Source organism: Numenius arquata, chromosome 10, assembly GCF_964106895.1.
Source record: "Numenius arquata chromosome 10, bNumArq3.hap1.1, whole genome shotgun sequence".
NCBI classification, from domain to species: Eukaryota; Metazoa; Chordata; class Aves; order Charadriiformes; family Scolopacidae; genus Numenius; species Numenius arquata.
Genome location: NC_133585.1, coordinates 3,410,594 through 3,437,704, shown reverse-complemented (window position 1 = coordinate 3,437,704; position 27,111 = coordinate 3,410,594). Strand labels below are relative to the sequence as shown.

General features: G+C 48.4%; 1 protein-coding gene across 4 annotated transcripts in view; it reads right to left on the bottom strand.

The window, feature by feature from the left end:
- The window catches only part of ALOX5 (arachidonate 5-lipoxygenase), a 30,701-nt gene extending 11,474 nt beyond the window's left edge, over window positions 1-19,227 (bottom strand). For 3 of the 4 annotated variants that reach the window (XM_074154575.1, XM_074154578.1, XM_074154576.1), the window contains exons 1-9: window positions 19,028-19,177; window positions 11,986-12,184; window positions 9,790-9,871; window positions 8,206-8,328; window positions 5,013-5,119; window positions 1,810-1,982; window positions 938-1,084; window positions 635-838; window positions 353-439 (exon numbers count right to left, since the gene is read on the bottom strand). In XM_074154575.1, the coding sequence (XP_074010676.1) occupies window positions 353-439; window positions 635-838; window positions 938-1,084; window positions 1,810-1,982; window positions 5,013-5,119; window positions 8,206-8,328; window positions 9,790-9,871; window positions 11,986-12,184; window positions 19,028-19,177 (1,272 nt within the window). Of the gene's footprint in view, window positions 1-352; window positions 440-634; window positions 839-937; window positions 1,085-1,809; window positions 1,983-5,012; window positions 5,120-8,205; window positions 8,329-9,789; window positions 9,872-11,985; window positions 12,185-19,027 lie in introns of all 4 variants that reach the window. The other variant, XM_074154574.1, reaches the window with a different exon arrangement.
- Window positions 19,228-27,111: the final 7,884 nt, after the last annotated feature.

Below are 27,111 nucleotides of genomic sequence, written 5' to 3'. Positions count from 1 at the left end.
AATAACAGAGTACTCAAAAAAAAAAACTGGGGACTTAACTGCATGCATACATGTGCAGGGATGTATGTGCATGTTATACCTTGCGCTCCTATGCTCATACCCTAAAGCCACACCAGCTGTGAGTAAATGAGATACTGACTCTCTAATGATGATGGCCAGTTCTGAACTGGTAAAAGACAACACCTTTAGCACAACAAGGCATCAGTTGTGTGTGCCAGTTTCTCCAGTGGTATTAGTTATGTTTGCCCTTTAGCAGAACGGTCAAGAAACAAGGCAATTTGTGAGGGTTAAGGGATAAAAGCACATACAGAACCATGAAGAGTAACGAAGATTTGCAAAAGGGATTATTTACCTTGTCAAAAAGGCCACATTCACAGATGAGCTGCTCTCGGGCTTTGGTGTTGATGGCTATCGTAAACCGCATGTGTGGCACCAAGAGCTGCAAAAGGGGACAAAAAAATGAAAGAGGGCAAATTCTCTGAATTCAACAGCAACCAGGCATAAATTTTCAAGTCCTGGAAGTCCTGGTGGCCGAGCTGTACGTTGCCTTGCAGGGCTCCCAGCCAACCTATCTCAAACTATTCTTTCGGTTTGTCAAACTGATGTGATAACCTCCCTTCACACAAGAACCAACCTTGAAGAGGGGATGTACAGCAGGCAGCTGCCGGAACATGGCTATGCTGAACACCTCGGAGACCAAGTGTGTCCGTAGGAGGTGGGTCACTGTCTGGTGGATGTGAAAATCAGATGAGCGAACCCAAATTTTAGCTAGCAGCCAGTCGTACGTGGCATCCGAAGGAAGGAATATGGGATTGTCTGGCCCAGGCTTTTGACCAAGCTGAAAGATATAAAAAGAGCACAAAACCCCAAGTCAGTCATGTTTAAGACGAAACGCCAAATGTGTTTGGGTCTTTAAAGACCCTGACACTGAGCCCACCTGGATTGCAATGGGTACAATTTTATTCTCCAGATTCTTATACAGCAGACAGATGGGTGCAGCCAAGTACTGTATCGTGCACGGGTCAGTTTTGTTGGCATCCACACCATCCAGCAGCTCATAGTCCACAATGAAAATGTTTCCTTGCTGGGGAAATAAAAAAAAAAGGCAAAAAAAGGCAAGCATGATGTGTTTTAATGGAGTGCAAGCAGCAAGGCTTGGAACAAAGAAGGTTGTGAAGTCTTGGCCAGAGGCTGGCTTGTGCCCTGTGGTTACAGTGGCCACTGGCCCACCCTTGCTCATGGTGGCCCAAGGATGATGCCACTGAGACAAGAAGGACCTTTATACAAACTACCTGACCTGTGTCTGCTGAGTCTGACAGCAAGCCTTTCAGCAAAGAGCAAATATGTCTTTGGCATTTATGCAGTGACACTAAGATGCAAACAAGTTTCATGCTGCCATCTGAAGAGACCCCCCTGCTCATCATACAGACCACCCCTGCCAACCCTTCTTCAGCATCTTAGTTTACCTCTGCACGTAACAACAGGGTAAGACACCATCAGGAAGGGGAGAGGCACTTTTCCCCTCTGAGGCAGTCGGTCAATCCCTGACCTTTCAGGGGAAACCACCGAAAAAGGACCCTTCACCTCCTGGTGACACCTCTTTAACTGGACCTGGAGAAAGGCATGGCCTGCAGCTCCAGGAGAAAACAGTCAACAGAAGTGTCACCAGTCTGCAGAGACAATGAGCTTTGCCATAACCATAATGCAGCCTGAAGAGAGGAGATGTGGCCAAAAGCAGTTAGAACAGGGTTTGGAGGTTAAGGGATATGGGAAGGAAGAGATGAAGTCCAGCCTCGCTCAGAGCTATACCTTCACTTCCTGCTCCAGGGTCAGGTTCCTCTCCAGACTGCATTCTACCATATCCATAGTCACGGGCAACTTCTTGGGTATCTCTGTGCATCTCCGGATCAGCACAGGATTGCATCCATTCAGGAACTGGTAGCCAAACATAAAATCTTCCTTCCAGTGCTGCATCACGTACTCTAAAGGAAAAACAAGGCTGCAGCATCAATATCCGCACTGCATCAGTATCCTACTGCGTTGTAGGATTCCTCCCTTCCTCCCCACATTCTGTTACGCTGCACCGCAACTTCGACTAAAGAAAGTAGCAAGGAAAGGATTCAAAAGGTGCCACAGAATTTCAAGAAAAATCACTTACGTTACCAATGCAATCTTTGCTTTTCACTTTGAAAATAATTAAATTGATAATAATTTGTTTCTCCATGTACAGAAGCAACAAGGAGTCAAATATTCCACTGCTATGAAAAAAATACTCTCTCCATCTGCAGACCACCTTCTCAGGTCTTCCATGATATTTGTAAATCTCATTCTTCAAATTCTCAGGGTATGCAGTATGGAGGGATGAGTCAAAATAGATGGCACAGGCAGGAGAAGGGAAATACAGAGCAACGTGGGTAGGGAAAGAGCAGCAGTGGCTGGAGCAGTTCTCTTGGCTGGAGATGGGTGAGGGACATCTGGGGAAGGGTTTTGACTTTGACTCAGTAAAACTGCTCATTTTGATTGTTTAACACTTTTTTTCCCCTCTGTTTATTTTTCAATTGCCAATACAAATCCAGATTAACATCACTTCTTAATAAAATGTCCCTGCCCATGGCAGGGGGGCTGGAACTCGATAATCTTTAAGGTCCTTTCCAACCTGAACCATTCTGGGATTCTATGAAAATGCTAGTTTTGAGTACTCCATCTCTTTACTAGTACATATGTAGTACTACTGGATGTTTTCCACATTTGCAGTGTTCTCTTTCATAATGTCATGTTGCTACTTCAGCCTACAATTTCAGAGTCAGAAAAACACGTTTAATGTTAAAAATCCCATCAGTGTCTTCAGGGGAAAAAACGAAGCAAGTAGTTTTCCACAGTTGCCTATTTTCAGACAAGTCAGAACTTTTTCTGAAAGCAATTTATTCTTCTACAAAGAGTGAAAGGATGAAGAAGATAGGCCTGAAGGAATGCAGTGACAATTAAAAGAAAAAAGTCTCAAAACTCACAATGCTTTCTAGTAGAGTGGAAAAAAGTTAAGTTTACTTAAAGTTGACATCTACATCATCTCTGTCAATTTTATAATGAGTCTGGAGCTGTATCTGAAGTCTAGACCAAGCAAAAAATGACTCATCGCCTTGGACAGAAACTGGATGACTGAAAAATGCCTTGAACCACCTTCTCCATTAGCCCTGTTTCTGCCCAGGCTGGCAAATAAGCAGATTCAGAGTTGCATTAATATAACCGAGACTGATGCTTAACGTTTAACTGAATTGGAGCTTCCCTCATGAGTATGGAAACATTATCATTGAAATTAATTATAGATTATAGCTAATTCCTGTGTTAAAAATACTTTAGGAAGCAGTCTTATTAAATGTAACAAATTGCTATAATTAGTTTTTAATAGCTCTGGCCAGCTCGAATGCTTTATTTTATACCCGAGACTACAGAAATTACTCTCATTTCTGTTAACTGCTCCTTAGGCAGCCTGAAGAGGAGCAAAACTTCAGAGCAGGAGGGAAAAGCATTTTCCTTTGCAGAGTCTGAACAGGCCATTCATGCACATTGGAAGAACCACACGCAAACCAACTCATAGTATCTGTGTATCTATCATATCCAACAACACAGTAAAATAAAGTAAAATAATGTAACCATAGGCGATAGTAGAAGGTTGGGTCTGGCTCACAAAACAAAGGCTTCCCATAAACCATGAACTTCAAAACCCATGTTTATCTCCAATTTTCACATAACTTTCACATAACTGCTAAGATTTCTGTATTGGAAAGGGTTAAAGAAAATAGTATTTTGTCTTTGACATCTTCATACTACCTCGGTGGCATTTTTAACAGTAAGAGCGACACCGCAGAAACTGAATGGCCGCGAATACAAAAGCGAAACTCTCACTCAGAGAGGGATTTTTGTCTTCTAGCAAGAAGATGTGAGTAGGAAATGACAAGCACAGCAAGACATCTAATGCAGCAGGCACAGCTCACTCTGACACATTTTTGAAAAGAGATGGCTTTTTGGATAAATGCCACGAGCCTTTTCAGGCCCAACTCGCACTAATTTCCAATTAAGAACCAGGGTTCCTCGCACTGTGATCTGACAGCCCGTCCTGGCTGCAGGTGAAGAAGAAACAGGTCCCAGGTCATTCCCAGGTCTTTGCCACCCACCCATCCCCAGATCTGCTGGCCTGGCAGCATGCATTTTTCAGAACTTTTGACAAGTTCTGTCAAAACGACCCTTATTAGGAACCATTTACCACTGAAAAGCATTTGAGCTGCCCCATGGCATTGACAGAAATGGCCCAGGAGAACCAACTGAGAGGAGCTTCAGGTGAGGTCATGACAGCAGAACCAAGGCAGTGGTGCCCTCCCCGTGTCGGGACAGGGTCAAGGAGCCAGCACTCTTAGCAGCAGTGCCACCAGAACTGAGGACACAGCTGGGATGTCAGGCAACAACCTTTGATCTGATCTGATCTCTGTAAGAGGCTAGAAGGGTCACCCTCCTACTTGTCTTCAGCAGAGAACATTCCCAAACATGCCTCTTTGGAGCTTTCCCATGTATTACCGGCTGAAGCCGGGGGTACACACTCAAACTTTCAAAAAAGTGCCTTAACAGCTTATGTGCTCTGAAAAACACTCCCACTAAGGCATCTCTATGTTTAGATGGGAAATACTTATGAAAATTTGTCCTATGGGACTTGCACATATCTGAAAACACATTTCTAAAAGCCAAAAGGGATTATGACGCCCAAATGGCCCGACCTCCAGTAGAGATCAGGTCACAGAAGGTCACTGAGCAATTCCCAGTAATTTTGTGTAAGATCATAGCTCTGTTTTTTGGTCTTGCGGGACACTGGTGTGATCAGCAGTCTGAGATAACAGTTTATTTATGAAAAACCATGGTAAAGCAGAAGTGCAGGTCAGCCACTTCCATCCTAATCAGATATGTACAAGACAACTAATTAGTCATTCCAAGACACAAACATGAACAAATGCTGATAAACCCACCGGAAATTGTGTTGCTGATTCTCACAAAGATCCTCTCAAAATCTGCAAAATCACTCCAGGAGGACTGGAACATGTGCATGAAACGGTTGATATAAAGATTCTCCATCCTAAAAATAAAACAAAATGAAACATCTCTGAAAAAAAAAAAAATCATCTCCAGCTTCCTCACTACCCTTCCCCATTCTTTCCCACCCTTTTATATACCTACACACAATAAATTTTTCAGTGGTGGAATGTGAGATTGGTCACCCTACAGAATTAAATTTGCAGGCTGTACCCTTTACGCAGAAGCCTGAAAGGTGTCTCAAGGGCCCAGTCCCTGTAATTGCATTTACTGACCTCCATTCTGGAGTTATTATCAGCAGCCTACAATGGCAGCGCTTTAAGACCTATGTCATAGAAAAACTATTGTCAGAAAAGCATCAGCTGAGAGTGCTAAGATCGTTATGAGCACTGGTTCAGAAAGGGGTCTGGTGACACCAAAGAGATTGAGTGATGTGCACAAAGTCAGAACAAACATGAACCCAGGATGAGTCCAGTCAATATTCCTAAAGAGAACACCTCCTGGAAGTGTCTACGTGACCAAGGCCAGACTGGATCCCTACAGCATGAGACCTGAGGTTTTTGAGAGCTTTCTACTTACTTGAGCTGCTGGTTAAACTCGATGCTTATCTAGAACCCCAGGAACCAAGTCACTTGGCTGCAGACATCACATGAACATGGTGGGGTTGGGAACCAGAAACATAGAATCATAGAATGGTTAGAGTTGGAAAGGACCTTAAAGATCATCGAGCTCCAACCCCCTGCCCTGGGCAGGGGACACCTCCCACCAGACCAGGTTGCTCAAAGCCCCATCCAGCCTGGTCTCGAACATCTGACTTAAAGTGCTAATTCAGCCAAGTATTCTGTGCACAACACAGTCAAGCAAGTTCACCTCGTAGGAGATGACAGGTCCTAAATTGTTGCATAAATGCTAAACTGTTGTTATAAAACAGAAATAATTTCTTTTGCCTAGAAAGTAAATAATGAACTTGAAAAAGAAAGCTGGCTTTCCACTAACACTTTAAACACGCAAAGAAAAGCAAATACATCAACGAAGATAAGAAGGGCAGATAATGGAGTAAGGAAAGGTCACAGTGTTGCAGGAAATCCTCCCAAACAGAATTTGTGGGAGGAAAAATCCCAGGAGGGTGGATTTACAATCAGTAAACTGAGACTAGGCACCTTAAAAAGAACTGGTTTAGAAGTGGCTGAAGAGCACCAAAAGCCTGGAAAAACTGCAAGTGATCACCTGGAGGAGGACTCTAGACCAGCATGACCATAACCCAGACAGAGGAGATGATTCTGCACTGAGCCCAGATGGGGTGCACATAGACTGGAACGATTCTGCTGCTGCTCAAGGTAGAAGATGCCTGGAGGCACTTTAAGAAGCAAAACTCATGCAACCCTCTAGCCTGGAACAGGAGATGACCTCTCCAGAGATCTCTTCCCACCTGACAGGGACACAGAATGACCGTACAAGGATCAAAGGGAGGGTTACCTACTGGGCAGGACTTTCTGGATAGATATGAGGTCTCTAAATCACAGATGAACTTCTAGAGGAAGCATGGCCATGTGCCATTGGGTAAGCCTGGGGGCAGGAAGCATCTGTCTGTCTTTTATACCATTAATCTAACTCCTTGCGTGACCCCACAGCCACTTCTCTGGCTTAACAGCTAATAAATCATTAGAAAGCTATAAGAGCACACACTCTACGACCTGTTCCATCAGTCTCCTAACATCTTAGTTTGCACGAGGCAGAAAGCTAGAGACCCCTGGTCTTCAGAGCTATTCAGCTGCGTTATTCCAATTAGGTCTGAAATACCAGGTGGGCCGTATATGTTGCAAAAACACAGCCATCACCCTCTTCATACCTGCTGGAGATTTATTCTGCTAAAAAAAAAAAAAAAAAAGAAAAAAGATTTGCTGATGTTACAAAGCATGAAAACCAGCTCTTAGCATGGAGGAGAGAAGAGGGAGGGAGACATCTACAGCAGAATTAATGCATCCAGAAAAAAACATGTGTTCTTTGAAGAATTCTTCCAAATCAGAAATTTTCCAAATCAGAAAACAAGCGGGTAGATTCTCTTAAAACAAGCCATGGGATTTGACTCTGTGTCAGCAGCGAAATTCAGCTGCATAAATGTATCACCAAAATGCTCCGACGTGTCAGGGTTTCAGCCACCATCAGTTCCGCAGATGGACTCAGATAAGCAAATATTCACTGTTATTAGAAGCTGCAAGTTTCTCAGTGTGGCTATCAAACTCCCGAATTTTTACACCAACCTATGCTTGATGACATATTCTCTCTCTGATCACCCAAATAACAGGAGGAACACCTTTCCAAAATACGAAGAGATCAGCGTATTAACAGAATCACAGATGAAGAAATTGTGGGTGATCTTGGGCCAGTCTTTTCTCATCTCAGACTGTCCAACCATCTGATAGTACGGTGGGATGTTTGAGATAATACGATGTGACCTGGGCACGTGAGACAGCTCAGAAGGGGACTCACGGGCCAGAGAGGTCCTATTTGAAACAGTACAGGGTTAATGAGGCAAAGAGCTCCACAGAATTGATTATTCAGGCTCATCCAGCGGCCAGGACTCTGTTTTTTTTCAATAACATGATACGTACAAGTGGGTGGACAGTGACTTTGTCGCCCCAAGCAGATAAGTATTCAGATGTGGTTAACTGATGAGCTGCTCAGAACCGCTTTTCTTCAGCAGGGTCTCATGGCTGCACTGATAACATCTTCTTTTGGTACGTGACTGAAAGGTTAAATTATGTCTAACAGTCAGGGGAGAGAGGTATCTCTACGGGCAACTCTGAGAACTAAGCCAAAAGCCTAAGTTATCAGGTGCCAATAGTCCTTTTCCCTACAGTTTTCCCAGTGCCTCCTCCATCTGTCTACAGCCAAAACAGCGTCTCATGAGAACACAGAGGCCCAGTCAGTTCCCACGGTGAAAAGCTTAAAATATTGATACTTTAAAAAAAAAATCCCTTCAATTTTTTCCTACTTTAATTGGCTGCAGATCCAGCTGGGAGAAAAGACTCCAATTTGGAGATTTCAATGAAACCTAAAAGGTGATGAGATCCTTACCCCACCCCAAAAGAGATTTTGCAAAACTCCTGAAGTCCCCCATGCACTTACGCTTTAGAGTAGTTCAGAATGAAGTCAATTCCCTTCTCGTTATCGAACTGGATGTCACGAGGCAGTTCACTGTGAGAGTGGGCATCGATGCTCAGGGGAAAGCCTGGATGCCACTCCTTCCAGCTGAGAACACAAGAGAGGTTGGATTAACCACATCACCCCACCAGCACGAGAGCTGTGTCTGCCTGCTCTGCTTCTGTGACTCAACTCTACAAAGTAAAGTGGCAGCAGACTCATTTGGGCCCAAAACAGCGACTTATAGCACATCAATACCTACCAGTTCCCTACAGAATCCTGAAGTACAACGGAAGGCATCTACTTGGCCACCCAACTTCCCAAAACTTGAAGTAACTTAATATCTGTGACATTTTCAAACTCTTGTCGCGTTTGGTTGAAATTGGGAGTAGCTTCAAACATATTGGGAGGGGAGGGGACAGAGAGACAGAGATCTGCCCCCCCATGCACACTCATTCTCGGGGCTACATTTTTGCAGAACCGAGACACAGCAGCTAAAAGTACTCAGACACATATCTGGGTTCCTCCAAAAGGTAACTCTTCGATAGAGACACAGATAGTCTTGATTCCTAGCGGTCATGGCACACACTCTCTGCCATGTGTGTTCTTGCACTGTGCCCCACTTTTACCTTGAAACAAAAGATGGCGATTTGTAAAGAACGCTGTTTCGATGGCATTTCCAAATTGCCTGCCACACACAGACAGCATTGTGTGTTATCAGTGATGCATTGGAATTATAAATAGCTATTTCCCTGGAACTACAAATGGTTTTGCCTTCCTTTTTGCATACGTAAGTAAAATTTTGCACCACGCCTCCTTTTGAACTGTGTTTTCCTCTGCTCTATTTCCCATCTTTCTTAGTCAAATGATATCAAAACCAGAGGCACTAGGCTTCCATCCATCAATTCTAAATGGACCCTCTGTCCTTCTGATCCTTACGCTCACAGTAACGATATGCCAGTGCAAGAAACTTTTGTTATTTTAACAGAGAGTACGGCTCTAGGAAAAGGAAATGTCTAATGCCTTCTGGAGCTACGCATTGATAAAAGATAGCATTTTCTCATTGAGACCTTGATTAGGAAAAAATGCCTATGACAGTATAAAGGTGGCTATCACACTGTGTTCTGATAGCACATTCCAGGGCCGGATCTTCCATTACACCCCGGTGCAGGAAACAAATCAAACTAACTCTGGTAAGAGCTGACACGTTTAGATTGTGTTCCAAAACTGAAGTACTACTTGTAAAAGGAAAATGAAATGTGCTTTCAAATCTTCCTTGAAAGCACAACTGTGTGCCAGAGGGCCCGCAAAGAAATTCTGACTTAGCCCTTCCAGACAGGCTTATCTGGGACTCAAGTATCTCATAATGCCACGTGCACCAGGATGATCATCACTTACAGTGAATTCCATCTAAGTAAAAAAAAATATATGGCCAATACGGTAACTTATGCTTTCTCTTACTCAGCAGTCCAGTAATTAGAGCAATATGATAATCTGAATATTATCTGCCAAACTCTGACCTGATGAGAACGAGCCCTGGACCTTCTGGGGAGCGATGGGGAAACTCACCGGTACATTTTTTGACGGGTCTCGAGCTCTTTGCGTCTGTGCTGCTTGAGAATCTGGGTCTTGTCATCCCGGGGGAGCTTTGCTAGGAAACAAGGAAAACAGACAGGGTTATGAGGTTCCTCTACCTACCATTGTGCCCAGGTCTTGGGAAGGACAGCCAAGTTTCCAAACCTTCAAACTTCTGATCTAGCATTAAATGGTCTGAGTAGGGTCATGGGTATTAAATTTAACCAAATCTTCATCAATAAGAGAAAGCACAACATTGTTCCAGCTAATCTTCTCTCCTAAAAGACCTCTCCAGGAAACATCTCCTGCCCTCTCTCCTTGAGCTGTGCTCTCCCCTCTCAGTTTGGGGTGATAATCATATCTTCTTATCACGAGAACAGGAAGCAAAACCAGCGAGGCTTCATTTCCAGACAACTTGCTCTTTTTACCATGCATTCACTACACCATTAAATAGCACCCAGACTTCCTTAGTGCTCAGAGAAAGGGCAAGGTACGTGACTCAATTTACATATGCAAATAGGAAGGCAGATAAATCCAGCAGGATTTTCATGGAAATAGCTGTTCGGGTTGGAAATATCAGAGGTAATACAACTGATAACACACATGGCTAACTGTTTCCAGCTGGTTGTGTTCAAGTTACCAACAGGTTTTCACCTGCTTTTGTCCTTTACCTCACCATCCTCTGGAAGCCACACAAAGCTGCTTTCCACGGAAGTGTCACAGTTGTTATAAATCAAATTAGGAAAAATGGAAAGTCCTTCCGGAGACAAAAAATAAACTGACACATAGTTGTGATTACAGGACAAAAGGCTTCCAGTGAAAATTCCTCAGCCAAGAGTAGACAAAAAACTTAATGGGAAGATAAACATTTATTTCCTACCACCTCCTGTATTGTTTCAGCTGTCTCAAGGCATTCATGCTGCAGACCACTACAGCAGCCAACCTACCCTAGGAAGCACAGAGAGTGCTTCCTAGCACAGAGAGCAAACATCAGTGACAAATATCTGCCCCAACCCTGATCACAGCAAGCAGGTAGTCAGAGAGAGTTAAAACCCAAGTTTCAGGTCCAACAGGCCACTCCGAACAGAGTTTTCTCAGTTGGCCACCACTGCTCTTGTGAGACCCCACCTGGAGCACTGTGTCCAGCTCTGGAGTCCTCAGCACAGGAAGGACAGGGAGCTGTTGGAATGGGTTCAGAGGAGGACACAAAAATGATCAGAGGGCTGGAGCACCTCTGCTGTGAGGACAGGCTGAGAGAGTTGGGGTTGTTCAGCCTCGAGAAGAGAAGGCTCTGGAGAAGGCTCCAGGGAGACCTTAGAGCAGCCTTCCAGTACCTGAAGGGGGCTACAGGAGAGATGGGGAGGGACACTTGATCAGGCAGTGGAGCCATAGGATGAGGGGAAATGGTTTTAAACTGAAAGAGGGGAGATTTAGACTAGATCTTTGGAAGAAATTCTTTCCTGTGAGGGTGGTGAGACACTGGAACAGGTTGCCCAGAGAAGCTGTGGCTGCCCCATCCCTGGAGGGGTTCAAGACCAGGCTGGAGGGGGCTTTGAGCAACCTGGTCTGGTGGGAGGTGTCCCTACCCTTGGCAGGGGGTTGGAACTGGATGATCTTTAAGGTCCCTTCAACTCTAACCATTCTATGATTCTATACTTGCAGCAGCCATACCCATCTCACCCTGCCTTCTCCTGGACTTGCGAGCACGCAAAGAGAAGGGGTGAAAAGTGAAGTTGCTGTTTCAAGTCAGTCTTTCACCCGCTGAGCAGCCTGCTTCGGGATTTCATTTCACTCTCAAGAAAACAAGACAATTTACAGTCAATTAATCAAGGGCTTAGGATGAAACAAAGACGGGACGCTAATCCTAATTAGATCAAAAGGGCTTCCAGCAATGGAGATGTGGAGCAGACAAAAATTTGGTGTTAGGGCCAGCCTTCAAATTCAAGACCGGTGTAACAAGCCAGCGTAAGGACTCTTCCTTGCACGTGCTTCTTTAAAAATACCCAACTCTACTGACAGTGCCCAGCCCAACAAAGTGCAGAGAGCAGTTCCAGGGAAAGCCCATTCCCCAGGATGCAGAAGGGGAGTGGCAGTGGGAAGAGAAGACTGGGAGGTACATGGGGAAAGGGGAAGGAGGGGTGGAAGAATTCTGGATGTTTTGCAGGAAATCAGGTTTCTTATGGCTCTCACCTCTTCCATCCCGAAGGACAATCTCTTTTTCATCTGTAATCCAACGGTAACACGGGAACTCCAAGTAGTCACCCATCGGCGTTTTTACAGTGATGTACTTAAGGTACCAGTCATCCTGGTACCAGTATTTTCTTTTCTCGATTTTTATTAGCTGAATTTCTCCAAGGTCTTCTTCCACAGTCACATCATAGGAGTCAACCTGCAGAGCACAACACAGACAATGATCCACCGCGTGTCGGGGAAGCACAACCAGCGCTACACAAGGGTACCTGGCCTTTCCTGAGACAGCATGGGTACAGCAGAACTTTCCAGCTTCTGGTGGGTGAGAAAAGGATGACCTAATATTAGACTGCAATGCAAGTTCAATAAAAGAACAAACAAAAACATGTAAAACACTCTGGAGACGGAGAAACATTTTTGGATGCAATCTAAAAATAATATTACTCCTTGAAATGTAGCCTCTTACCGCACGTGGGGATGGCACCCACCAAATGACAGTTCTGGTGGCACTTGCACTATTAAGCAATACCAGCATAGGAAGAAATGAGTAATCATTTCAAATATAACCAGGAAGACACCATGCAGTGTGAGGCAATTAAAAAGAACAGGAATTGACTCTCACTTTCCAAGAGTGTCAACAGCTCAGGACACGCGGGAGTAGCCAAGTGCTCACCGTAACAAAGCTGAATGTACTCTGGCAACCACGGGAGCAGCAGCCAAAGCCTGCTCCGCTCAGATGATCCTGCTAAGTTTCATGTGGTTACGACTAGAGACTTCATTCTCTTGTGGTTTTTCGCAACACGGTCAACAATCTCAGAGACCAAGCAGCTGCCGGTGTCAAAAAGGATGAGGTACGGCATGAGACCCACCTGCAGAGACCCACCAGCCTGGGTGAGCTCTGCCATGGGGCTCCTGACCTAGACACCACACTCGGCTTGTTCTTTTCAGGAGCACTTTCTTAGGCTTCCCCAGGCATTTGGTATATGCCCACTGGTACTGTCTCCTACTTGCTAGGGAAATGCTAATTCGTGTAAGGACCAAAGCTGAAAAGAGAAGACGGACTAAATTCCAGACAGGAGAAAGGAGAAAATAAAAGTAATTTTTAAATGCCTCCAGATGACACTTATTATTTCAACTGCTACAAAAGAAAGATTCACAGCAACTTGCACCCACATGATTGGAAGAACACACGTAAGAAGGATCCCTTGGCACCCATTCCTCTCCCATTTTAACCCAAGTTTCCCCCATTATTGATGCAAAGTACCCTTTTCTACAAGCTATTCATGAATCACCAGCTGTGATGATCATTTTGGGATGAAGACATCTATCTGTCCACCAAAGTTTGGGATGTCAGACCTCAGTTCTCTCATAATGCATTATATAAAGATACCAGCTTTCATAAAGTTTGTCACATCTAATTGACTCACAGAAGCCAGAGAAAAATAAAAAAAAACCCTTTAGGCTTTGAAGTCCATCCTGCAGACTATAAAACATTGTCCTTGCCTGTCTTTCCCCAAAGATGTTCTTCAATCAACTTTGAAACTGTCAGGTCACAACTGCTACACTGCAACTCATATGAGGCTGTTTCATACTAACAAGGATACGGGAATTTCTTTTAACATGCAGCCTAATTTAATTTTAGCCTCAAATATTTAAAAAGGGCATGGACGGTGCTTATTTTGATTTGCTGAGACTTCACAGACTAATTTTAGTCTGAGCTATATTCTCCCTATGCATATGCAATGCAAGCAATAGACATTGAACTGTTTCTTTTAAAAAGGAAGCCCATCATGTCTTAAATTAAAAATTGGCAGTGTTTCTGTCAGTAGCACACCCATACACACCAGGTGGGTAACAAACCGCTTCACAAATAGCACGGTGGTCCTCGGTGAGCTTGGGCTGACAGCATCCCTCTGCTAGGACATGAGCTGAGAGATGAAAATCACGGAGCTGAGATTCCAACCGACATATTAAAATTGTGCTTATCACTTTTCCTTACATCTCCATAGCAGAAAAGAAATAGTTCTTTCTGTAGAGCCAATAAATATACTGATTTTAAACATTTTTTGGAAGTTTGTGTTGCTGACTCTTCAACAGGACATACCCCCATGCTCTTGGCTGAGTGAATCGGAGATTCCTCCCTCCCACAACACTGGTTTCAAACACCACCCTGATCTTTGCCTGTCAGCCCACGTCCAATATTCTCAGCTTCACTCTTGTCAATGGCCACAAAGAATTCCTGATGATGGCTAGAAAATACAGATAACGTGCTCAGATTGTTTCCAGTTCTTCCAATCTTCTTTCCGGAAACAGGCAGCACATGGACCATTTCTGTTTCATATTCATTTCCCTGCAACTCCCGGTTTTCTCAATAAAACCAGTGTCAATAAACTCTTTAACAGGCTCAGCTTTCGCACTGAGTCAGTACTTCTGCAATTTCGTGTGTCCTTCCAGGACCAGATGGCACTTTGCAGAAGAGAGTCCATCATCACAGGCTGTCGTACCACGTATCTCAAACTCGGCCACTTCCTGCTTGTGCACCTCTTTCTGCAATTACAACACAAAATGAATCCTCTCTTTCAATTTTACCCTCCTCTCCTTGCATCTGGCCGTCAGGAGCTGGAAAAAGCCACCTTGAAGAGGTACAGTCCAAACCAATCCACAAGCCTATGTGAATTATTACCCATTTGCATTCATCACTATAAAGGGAATTTAACCACGTAAAGACCAATGCAATAACCTACAGAAGCAAAATATAAACTGTATCTGGATTCAGATTCGCTTTGTATTCAGCTGCTTGGGATTTTTATGCTCCATCTTCTCACTCATTTCCAGCTCCGGGGCGAGTCGTGTAGAGAGGAAGAATAAGGTGACCAAAGACACTGTCTGGATAGGGGAAATGTACATCACTATTTTTAGCTCAAGTCCTCACAAAAGCCTGTTGCTGTCAAGCGATTAGCATGGCACAAAGTCTGAAATTAGTCTTATCTTCTCATCAACTCCTTGTCGCCCAAGATACCTGACTATCCTCTTTTTAATCCATCTCCTTTAAAGGTTCAGCTAACAATTTCATGTTTTAAAGAAAATCCTCATTTACACGTATATGTTTCCGTAGTTCTTATAATGTCACACCTATATATACATACATCTAAGATTTAAATTAAAGCGCAACGTGAATCAGATCCAAAGAGTTGATAGAAATGTCACAGTGACAGCCAATCTTTGGAAGAAACTCATTCCTCTGGTAACAATCACTTTGCTAATGTTACAAGAGCCCTAAAATAGTTCACAAGTCACTGTCAATGTAATGCAAAAAGGACATTTAATTAGCCTAAATGTTCCTGAAGGTTTATAAGCTTTTTATGACCGTCACAGCTCCCATTTTAATGGTGCTTCTGAAAGCGAGTGTTCCCTCCTGATATCTCACTCAGCTTTTGAAGCCAGTGATGCCATGGGCTGACCCAAGATGACAATTTTGCTAATGCAGCAAAGGTACAAAGACGGTTACAAAGACAGTGCAAGGTCCTGGTAGGAACTGGCAGTTGGTTGCTCAAGGTTTCTATGGCATTTCTTGGACGAGGTCTCCTGGCAAGCACATGGCATCCCTGATAGCTGCACGGTGAGCCAGAGATGCCATGAGTTTTCACACAGTTTGAGCTCAAAGTGAGAGAATAGAATTAATGAAGACTATTGGACTGTCCAGACTCCTGTAGCATCCTGTTCAAGCAATTTAATGTCAGGCAAAACCTATGCTCTTTCTTTTTGAGGGAGAACCTTTCAAGGCCAGGCGGGATAGCGTTTTGAGCAAGCTGGTCTGGTGGGAGGTGTCCCTGCCCACGGCCGAGGGTTGGAACTGGCTGATCTTTAAGGTCCCTTCCAACTCGAACCATTCTATGATTCCATGACTGGTCTAACATTGCAAAAACGATGACACAGACAAGCCCTCTTTCTATAAGCACAAAACTCTTAAGTGGAAAGAACTGTATTTCCCTTCTGGAAATACTTGTGAGGGCATTTCTTTCAAGAAAAGCAAAAAGCAGATGAAGGGGTAACAGGAAGAAAGCTGAGCGACACCGTAACGCTTGCTTTGAAATCACTCGGCACCCACAGGAACTTACTCAAAAGACAGCAAGTAAAGAAAAGCAGCTCCGGTTTTCTACATCGCCTGGGTCCAGTCCTCGGAATAAGTCAGGCAAAAACTACAACTGAGCTACCATTGTGCATACCCCTTCATGGGTTTTTTCCATGGCCCTTTCCCTCGATCAACATCTGGCATGCAAATCCCTTACGCAGAACTGGCCCAAGCCCTCATTCATCATATCTAGTAACATGCACAATTTGCATTAATTCAAACGAAGACGTTACCAGGACAATGGTAAGGACATGGACCTGTTGGAACAGGTCCAGAGGAGGGCCATAAAGATGCTCAGAGGGCTGGAGCACCTCTGCTGTGGGGACAGGCTGAGAGAGTTGGGGTTGTTCAGCCTGGAGAAGAGAAGGCTCCGGGGAGACCTTAGAGCCCCTTCCAGTCCCTAAAGGGGGCTACAGGGGAGATGGGGAGGGACTCTTGATCAGGGAGGAGAGCCATAGGACGAGGGGGAACGGTATTAAACCAAAAGAGGGGAGATTTAGATTAGGTAGCAGGGTAGCAGGGGAGTTGGACTAGATGATCTCTAGAGGTCCCTTCCAACTCTGACAATTCCGTGATTCCGTGGTATCAGGAAGAAATTCTTTGCTGTGAGGGTGGTGAGACACTGGAACAGGTTGCCCAGAGAAGCTGTGGCTGCCCCATCCCTGGAGGGGTTCAAGGCCAGGCTGGATGGGGCTTTGAGCAACCTGGTCTGGTGGGAGGTGTCCCTGCCCATGGCAGGGGGGTTGGAACTCGATGGTCTTTAAGGTCCCTTCCAACTCAAACCATTCTATGATAATGGAACTGCTGAGCCTGACCCGATATTGAGAAAAGAAACTGGAAAGTAGACAAAACCTTACAAGATAATACTGTAAAATTCCGGTCACCCACTGAAAAAAGTGCCTTTTTTTTTTTTTTTCGCAAATGTGTTCGCAGTGGAATTGCTTTCCAGAGAAAGGAAATTATAGAGATGCTATTGAAAGAAACATTAAAGGCAGAATTGTGAAACCAGTTGCTACATTTTACAAACCAATCAACCTAAAAGTCTTTTGGGCAGCTTCAGTTTTATTTTTTTTGGTTCTATATTGCTAATTTTTCTTTTCTTTCCTTCTTTCTTTGCCCAATGTATTATTCAGACTCACAATGTTTTGGGCACGATGTTACCTGAACGGGTGCCCGGAGAAACACACTGCGCTCCCCAAGAAAACATCCCCAACAACAAAACTTAGCACCTCGTACAGCAAGTGTCCAATGAGCCAGACACTTTACGGAACACAGAGTTATTCTCATTCTCCACGACGAATACGTGCTGGAAAAAACGACTGCGTATTTGAAGTATCAAACACACAGCAGCGAACAGAAATAATAAATTTGAATGGGAGAAAAAGTTGTCATCTGGATTTAGCCAAGAACCTTTGCACTTGGAAACAAGTTTCACCAAAAAAAAAGAGAGAGCCCCTGGCTCAGAAAGCCAACAACACATTTTATATGAAATGCCAGGACCCGGGTGAAGACTTTCAAATGTGCCTAAAAGCTATGTTCCCGAGGAGATGCAATTACCCCTTTTAGGTGCAGACATCCTCTGCTCCAGTGCTACCAACATCCACAAAACCCCCTTCTCCGTTTCCTCACCCGGCAGGGTCCGATGCCCGCAGGTACCTCTGCTCCTGCTGGACCCAGTCCTGCAGCAGTTCAAGAGTTAATGCTGAAATCACGGCATCTTCTCCCTGTGACAGGAGCCACAAGGTCGCTGGAGACCCTGGTGCTTATCTCCTCGGCCAGAAAGGGCTCACCCCTCCTGGGAAAAAACCCTAAGTCTGAGGTCTTCTTCAACCCCTCTTGCCACTGTTGTTAAGCTTTGCTTGAAATATGTGACTATGCACTGGATAAGAGAGAAGGAATTGGGAGTTGGACTAGATGATCTATACGGTCCCTTCCAACTCTAAAAAAAAACTCAGTGAAATTCAGTGAATGGCTGATGTCCATTTGGGAGATTTAAATAACAAGGTTCTAAGCTGACGGATGTTTAATCATGAAGGAAAGTAACTTCAACAGCAGTGGTGGGTAAGTCCCTACACCTGAACTTGCTAGAGCACCTCCTCAGAACACCAGTTATAAATATCCGGGGACCGTATCTACACATGCCATCAACACTTACTCAAAATGCTGACTCCTGTTAACCGTACGTGAGATGTCTAATGCAAAAGAGACTGGATGCCTCACTTACGCTGTGAACCCTGTGATTAAACAAAAATACCTAAAGGCAAAGCAGCACCGTGACAGGGAAATCTCATTTGCATAAGCAGCAGCAGGTCTCATTTCCAAAGAGACTTATGTGGAATTTGTTAAAATTTTCAAAGCTGCTTAAATCTCACCAAACCTTTTGGAAACCGTGTGTTAGGTTTCCAGATAAAATACACATTTTGGGAGGGGAAAAAAAAAAATAATTAGCCGAATTTATTATTTCCACAGTGGACAATAAACAAATGAATGAATGCCTTTCTAAATTAGTGCTCCGAGGAGAGGCGATTACAGATGGATAGTGTGGACACCGCGATAAGACCACAGAGAGGACAGGGCACCACACACGGCAGAAATCAAGGTTAGAAAGAATAGCGTAGCCGATATCCCAGCCCCAACTCCACTCTCACACCGGCATCTTCACGCTCTTTTCCAACTTCCATTGAAGTTGCCCTACAAGTTGGAATGCCCTACAGTTCCCACAGGAAGGTCTCACCTCTTTCCTTAGAGATCTCAGGGCTACTAGTAAATACCGACCCTAAACATCACCTAGCAACAGGAAGCACACAATTTAGTTTAGTATTTGGAAGGAAAACAGGAGGAAATCTGCAAGCCAGAAACCAGAGGAGCCCCCCGGAGCGGGGCTGCCCCCCCCCGGAGCCCTGGACTCACCGCGCCGCGCTCGAAGTCGTTGTAGAAGGGTTTGTCCAGGAGGTGCCTCTCGCTGCAGCCCGCCGTCCCCTCCAGGCTCAGGTACACGTAGTCGTCGGTGCCCGCGAACCACTGGTTGCCCGTGGCCACCGTGACCGTGTAGGACGGCATGGTCCCACCGGCACAAACCCCCCGACGTGACCCGACCGGCTGCCGCTGAGCCGAGCTCCTGCCCCAGCCCGGACCCTGCCCAGCGCCGCCTCCTCCTCCTCCTCCTCCTCCTCCTCCTCCTCTTCCTCGGTCTCCGCCCGGCCCTTCCCCAGCACCCGGCAAACCCACCCCGGTACCCTGCACCGCCCTCCCCGACACCCCCGGGCAGCCTGTGCTGCACAGATACCCTCTGCTGCGACCCCTGTCCCCCCACAGCCACCCTGCGCTGCACCCCTGTCCCCCCCAGCCACCCTGCGCTGCACCCCTGTCCCGGTACAGCCACCCTGCACTGCACCCCTGTCCCCCCCCAGCCACCCTGCGCTGCACCCCTGTCCCCCCACAGCCACCCTGCGCTGCACCCCTGTCCCCCCACACAGCCACCCTGCGCTGCACCCCTGTCCTGTACAGCCACCCTGCGCTGCACCCCTGTCCCCCCCCAGCCACCCTGCGCTGCACCCCTGTCCCCCCACACAGCCACCCTGCGCTGCACCCCTGTCCTGTACAGCCACCCTGCGCTGCACCCCCGTCCCCACACAGCCACCCTGCGCTGCACCCCTGTCCCCCCCCCACAGCCACCCTGCACTGCACCCCTGTCCCCGCACAGCCACCCTGCACTGCACCCCTGTCCCCCCACAGCCACCCTGCACAGCACCCCTGTCCCCACACAGCCACCCTGCGCTGCACCCCTGTCCCCCCACAGCCACCCTGCGCTGCACCCCTGTCCCCCACAGCCACCCTGCGCTGCACCCCTGTCCCCGCACACAGCCACCCTGCGCTGCACCCCCGTCCCCACACAGCCACCCTGCGCTGCACCCCCGTCCCCACACAGCCACCCTGCGCTGCACCCCTGTCCCCCCCAGCCACCCTGCGCTGCACCCCTGTCCCCCCCAGCCACCCTGCACTGCACCCCTGTCCCGGTACAGCCACCCTGCGCTGCACCCCCGTCCCCACACAGCCACCCTGCGCTGCACCCCTGTCCCCGCACAGCCACCCCGCACTGTGCAGCACCCCTGTCCTGGTACAGTTATCCTGCACTGCACCCCTGTCCCAGCACTGTGACCTTGTCCTGCACAGCCACCCCACGCTGTGCTGCACCCCTGTCCCAGAACAGTCACCCTGCACCGCACCCCTATCCCAGCACAGCCACCCCACACTGTCCTGCACTCTTGTCCCGGCACAGACACCCCATGCTGCACCCCTATCCTGACACTGTTACCCTACACTGTGCTCCTGTCCTGGAACAGCCAACCCACACTGTGCTGCACCCCTGTCCCAGTACAGCCACCCAGCACTGCACCCCTGTCCCAGTACAGCCACACCACACTGTGCCCCTGTCCTGGAACAGCCCCCCCACACCACCACTGTGCTGCACCCCTGTCCCAATACAGCTACCCAGCACTGCACCCCCGTCCCAGCGCTGCACCCCTGTCCTGGCACAGCTGCCCCGCACCCCACCCTGCACCCCTGCCCCACTGTGTCCCCCCCAGTCGCCCCAGCCCCACCCCAGCCCCACTTCCCACAGCCCTTTCCTCTCCCTGTCCTTCCACGGCTGTTGCACAACCCAAGGCAGCGCTGGCAGCTCTGCAGAGGGGTGCTGCTCCTGCAGGGCTCGGTGTGCCCCACCATCTCCACGCTTCCAGGGGTTCATCCCTGCACCCTCAAACTGCGCCGCGCTCCGTAACCTCGCCTGCCAAGCTCTCCGGTTTGCAGGCACCCGGACTCGTCTGTACCCAAACCTTACACACGTACCACACCGACTGAAGACACTGCCACCGTCTACCCCTATACTCACACCCTCATTCTAAACACCAAATCTGCAAATCCACCTACAACTCGCCCTTTTCTCGGGTCTAGGCCCCCCCATACGCACTGCTGCTGCCAGGCTGTATTCCCTGCCTTCCTCTAAGCCTCTCAGACGCCCTGTTGTCTTTGCACAAGCGTGTGTAACACCGGCTGCCAGCACGTCTGCACATCGGAGCGGTACCTTCCCAACCACCCTCCTCTTTCCACAAAGAGCTCTAAACATCCCGCAAGTTCACAGTCCCCACCCTGAGAATAACCAAGCACCAAGTACCTGCTACGATTAAGGCTCTATCATTAAGACGCCGTCATTAACGCGAGAGAGGACCTGTCTGTGCTTCTTCACAAATCCAATCTACCCCAAAGAAAACAACCCCATAGCAGTGACACCGCACGCCTGCCACTCAGGCACCAAGACCGCTAATGCTATTCTCCTGCATCTCCATCAGGCAACCAAACACCACATACTGTGGTCACCCCTGCTGCCTCACCGATCATCTTCCTTCAGTCCCTGAGGACAAGACCTTGGGAGTGTTGGTGGACGAGAAGCTCAACATGAGCCGGCAACGTGCGCTGGCAGCCCAGAAAGCCAACCCCACCCTGGGCTGCATCCCCAGCAGCGTGGCCAGCAGGGCGAGGGGGGGGATTCTGCCCCTCTGCTCCGCTCTGGGGAGACCCCACATGGAGCACTGTGTCCAGCTCTGGAGTCCTCACCACAGGAAGGACACAGACCTGTTGGAATGGGTCTAGCAGAAGCCATGAAGATGCTCAGAGGGCTGGAGCACCTCTGCTGTGGGGACAGGCTGAGAGAGTTGGGGTTGTTCAGCCTGGAGAAGAGAAGGCTCCGGGGAGACCTTAGAGCCCCTTCCAGTCCCTAAAGGGGCTCCAGGAGAGATGGGGAGGGACTCTTGATCAGGGAGGGGAGCCATAGGACAAGGCATAATGATTTTAAACTGAAAGAGGGGAGATTTAGATTAGATTTTAGGAAGAAATTCTTTGCTGTGAGGGTGGTGAGACACTGGAACAGGTTGCCCAGAGAAGCTGTGGCTGCCCCATCCCTGGAAGGGTTCAAGGCCAGGCTGGATGGGGCTTTGAGCAACCTGGTCTGGTGGGAGGTGTCCCTGCCCAGGGCAGGGGGGTTGGAACTCGGTGATCCTTAAGGTCCCTTCCAACCCAAACCATTCTATGATCCTATGATTCTATGTGGAGCAAGCTAAACTAAAACCATCTCAGAAGCACTTCACCCGTGGTACACTTGAACCTCAGGTGCTGTGCTGGATTAATTAGTGTGTGACACTAACTAATCTAATCACACTATGGCAGCACTTTCAGTCCGAGGCACTCTCTGAGGCTGGGTGGGCATTATCAGCCACCGACCTTCAAATACAGAGGAAGAGAGCGCTTGAACTCAGCAGGTGGAAGCTGCAAAGCGCCTTGAGCCCCACTCCAGGCACGGCTTCTGCACCTTGAACCTCTGGGCAACACCATGAGATATCCTTATGGATTCTCTGCTTCAGCTTCTAAAACCGCAGCTACCCAACACACGTTGTGGCCTCTTCTTACTTACGCGCCGTGGCCAGTGGTGGCCACACAGCCATGGGGACAGCCTACGACGCCTTGGAAGGGTTCCTGTCCTTCTTTCACAGCAGCGTGATGATACCGGGCTACGCTCACCTAGAGAAGCCAAGGAAGGTCTCCTACATCTCTTCTGTAGAAATACTCCACCATTTGCTATGTTGTGACTCAGACTTCAAGGGGTCTCCCACATACAGGGTATGTATTTACGTATAGGCATAAAAAAGAATAAATCACGGTGCCTGCCTTGGCTCTACTGATTGCTCAGTGTGAATTTCTAGTTTTCTGCTGCTTTTTAAATAACAGCCAGGGGTGGCTGCAGGATCCCAGCCCAGAGACCTGATCGCTCCTCCTGAGATTTCACCAGCCAGGGATCCTTCCTGCCGCACTGCGATCCCTTCCATGGGCAACGGTACCCCAAAAAAGGGCACCATAAGCTCGTAAGTTCTTCCTTGGTTTCATCTCTCTTTTAAGTAAGATTTCAAAGAAACGGTACGTCGGTTTCAGTTTTGCATGAGTTCTCTCAGCCCTAAAGTTTCTGAATTTAGGCTCACAGCCTTCAGCGACAGATCTATCTGAAACCCTTTTAACGTGCCAAGTGCCTCGGAACCAGCTTTTGTCGGACACAAGGCCACCTTCTGGGCACCTTCGTTTTTGCTGCAAATACGGAGCAAAGTGCTGTTGAGACCTCGATCGGTGGGTTTCCGCGTTTCTTCACGTTTCAGCCCCAGTGCAGCGTTTGAACCCCGTCCCCCCGGGGTCACCGGTTCCGTTCCCAGAGCGTTCGGGGAGGTGTGACGGGTGAGTCTCCCCACAGCACGATGACTTCTCTTACCCACTCGTTAAAGAAAACACCAGATAAGCTCAGTCCTGCACATGAAATTCGGAGGAATGCCTTTGTCACCTCGCTCCAGCCCCTTCACAGCTCTCTCTTTTAAGTCTGTTCCTTTAGCACCTCTCGCTTTTATCACGATTTCCACCTTCGTTGATTTATCGATATTTACTGTTGGTGGAATTTCAAAGGTTTCATAAAAAAATATGGCAGGATAAGTAAAAACAAAGGCTGCCATTTTATGAAGAGACCGCGTTATTTCACCCCTGAGGAGACCCACGCTGCATGAGACCCCAGCACGATTCTCTTCCATGTTGTATTAGATGGTTGCTTGATGTCAAACAAGGAAACCACTCTTGGAAAGACCGGTTGGATCCCATAGCTGGATCCACGGTGCGTGTCCTGAAGATCAGGCCATGGGATCAGACACAGACTTGCATTGCGGCGTTTCCCTTTCTCTAACACCACCCTGGATCCCCCTTGGTCCCACAGACTTGCATTGCGGCGTTTCCCTTTCTCCAACACCACCCTAGATCCCCCTTGGTCCGTTGGAGAAACTGCAAGGGGAAGATCCTGCTGCACCCGGGGATGGAGAGGAAAGCTTGAACCGCACGGGACGAGGAAAACCCTGACGCCACGTCTCCAGCTTCCTTTCTGAAAGTGCCAACTCAAGGCAGATGGTTCTCCACACCACTTCTGCCTGCTCTTCCAGCTGCTGCCTTTTAAAGATGACTACGGAGCCCTTTGGGAAGACGGAGGAGGGGATGGAGACCGAGGGAGATGCAGCCTGTAAATGGAGGAAGGGATGGAGACCACGCAGCCTGTTGGACACATGGTGGGACCAGGAGCTTCCTGGCCAAGGTGCCATCCCGCACTGGGCACCGGGGACCACCATCACCTCATCCCCAGGACTTTGGGCCATCAAGGGGCTGATCCCACAACCCCCCAGCTCCCTCTGGACCTCGGAGAGACCACACTCCCCTCTACCCGTCACCTCTGGGAGGCGGAGGGGGGGGGGGGGGTCCTCAGTCGCCTCGGGGACGTGGCCCGGGACCCTGCTTCCCGCGGGGCGGGGGCTCGCGCTCACGGAAAACACCCCGAACGGGGGGACACGGCGGGCGGCAGCGCCCCCTGCCGGTCACCCCAGAAACAGCCCCGAGTGGCCACCGGTGGCCACGGAGCTGGGGGGGGGGAGAAGAAAAGGGGAGAGAAGGGGGGGTGCTGCTGTAAGGGCAGTGCGAGGGCACCTCCCGCCCAGTGTGAAAAGCAGAATAAAAACAGGGGGAAAAAAAAGCATTTTTGGGAGGGTCCGTTTTGCACGGCTGCCGTTAGGTGCTGGGCAATATCGCCTCCTTCGCCAGGGTGGAAAACGCAGAAATTGTCGGAGTAATCAATCGCCAGACACTATCAATACATTAATCGGTATCGCCTTAATACCAGACTGAGTTCCGAGACCCGGTGCTGGTTCCCGGCACCCACCCGCAAAACCAGGCACCCCGTCCCGTCCCGCACCCAACGCAGGCACCGAGCCCAGGCTCGTTTCTCCTCTTATTTCTCCCTGGGGAGGCAGGAACCTGCATCAGCCTCTGCACTCCAGGCGCTGGCAGCCCAGAAAGCCCCCCGCATCCTGGGCTGCATCCCCAGCAGCGTGGCCAGCAGGGCCGGGGGGGGGGGGATTCTGCCCCTCTGCTCCGCTCTGGGGAGACCCCACCTGGAGCACTGTGTCCAGCTCTGGAGTCCTCAGCACAGGAAGGACAGGGACCTGTTGGAATGGGTCTAGCAGAAGCCATGAAGATGCTCAGAGGGCTGGAGCACCTCTGCTGTGAGGACAGGCTGAGAGAGTTGGGGGGGTTCAGCCTGGAGAAGAGAAGGCTCCGGGGAGACCTTAGAGCCCCTTCCAATCCCTAAAGGGGCTACAGGAGAGATGGGGAGGGACTCTGGATCAGGGAGGGGAGCCATAGGACAAGGCATAGTGATTTTAAACCGAAAGAGGAAGATTTAGATTAGATTTTAGGAAGAAATTCTTTGCTGTGAGGGTGGTGAGACACTGGAATAGGTTGCCCAGAGAAGCTGTGGCTGCCCCATCCCTGGAGGGGTTCAAGGCCAGGCTGGATGGGGCTTTGAGCAACCTGGTCTGGTGGGAGGGGTTCCTGCCCATGGCAGGGGGTTGGAACTCCATGATCTTTAAGGTCCCTTCTAACCCAAACCATTCTATGATTCTATTATGATCTGCCACAGATTCTGCTGCTTGTTATTCATGGCCCCCATTGGCCCAAGCATCGCTCAGATTTACTACATGGAAATTCACAGCGGAAATCCAGCTGCTGTCCCTCTTTATCTCCTTGTGACACCAGTGAAAAACAAGGTTGTTCTGTGAAGATGTCACATATCTTATAGCCCTCCTGAGACTACTGGCAATTTGGGTGGGCAGATGGCTCTCTGGAAATATGCTAATAAGGGGACTGGGAGTGGGGAGCAATGATACAACGTGGTAATTAACAAATGACGGAGGGGATCAGTAGAGCCTACGGAAATTTCCAAGCTACATAAATAATCTAAGGGGCATGGGCTTAATAGCCGAGAACATATGGGCGCTAATTGTGTATTGCTCCACCAGAACGGGAAGAAAAAGCTCCTTGTTCATAGACCTGCCTCTGTCCCAGCTCAGAGGGTCCAGAAATTAAGTCTGAGATCACAAAGCTCAGGACAGCGTGTCCTTTTTCTCTGCCATCCAGGCGGTAGCAATTTTGACACCAGCTGGATCTCTCACAAACCCCAAATGGAGTTATGATATCAAGACTTATTGCAATATTTCTATACCCTTTGTGCAAGGGATCATCCAGATTGCAAGGGGCTGTGTGTTACTCTCTCCTCATGAACTTCCCTTTTTGAGCTGGTGTTCCTTGGATCCTCCATAGAATCATAGAATGGTTTGGGTTGGAAGGGACGTTAAAGATCATCCAGTTCCAACCCCCCTGCCCTGGGCAGAGACACCTCCCACCAGACCAGGTTGCTCAAAGCCCCATCCAGCCTGGTCTTGAACCCCTCCAGGGATGGGGCAGCCACAGCTTCTCTGGGCAACCTGTTCCAGTGTCTCACCACCCTCACAGGAAAGAATTTCTTCCCAATATCTAATCTAAATCTCCCCTCTTTCAGTTTAAAACCGTTACCCATCATCCTATGGCTCCCCTCCCTGATCAAGAGTCCCTCCCCATCTCTCCTGCAGCCCCTTTAGGGACTGGAGGGGTCTCCCTGGAGCCTTTTACTGTGATGTTAGGACACCTTCTCAGCCCTGAGGACCACGGGACCTGGGACCATCTGACCTCAGCACTTTCCCCTAAATCTGCAGATCCTCTCACTGCCTCCGCGGATGTAGTTGTGCTACTCTGGCAAGAAGAGGAGACGGAGAGAAGGCAGTCTGTTTTCAGCCTTCCCCACCCCAAATCAGTGGTGAGAGGCACAGGTGACACTGACGCTGCTAAAGAGGAGGGGAGAGCAGAGGCACGGGACAGGTAATCCACGGACAAGGCAAGCACAAGGAATACAGCCACATACTCTTGTGGCATCATCTGGTGCTACACACATTTGAGAACTGGAAAACTAGAATAGCAGTGGGAGACCGAAGAGTGGTGCAGAAATCCTGAGCTCCAGCAGCAAAGGTAGAGTCCTGATGGAGACTTGTGCCGTG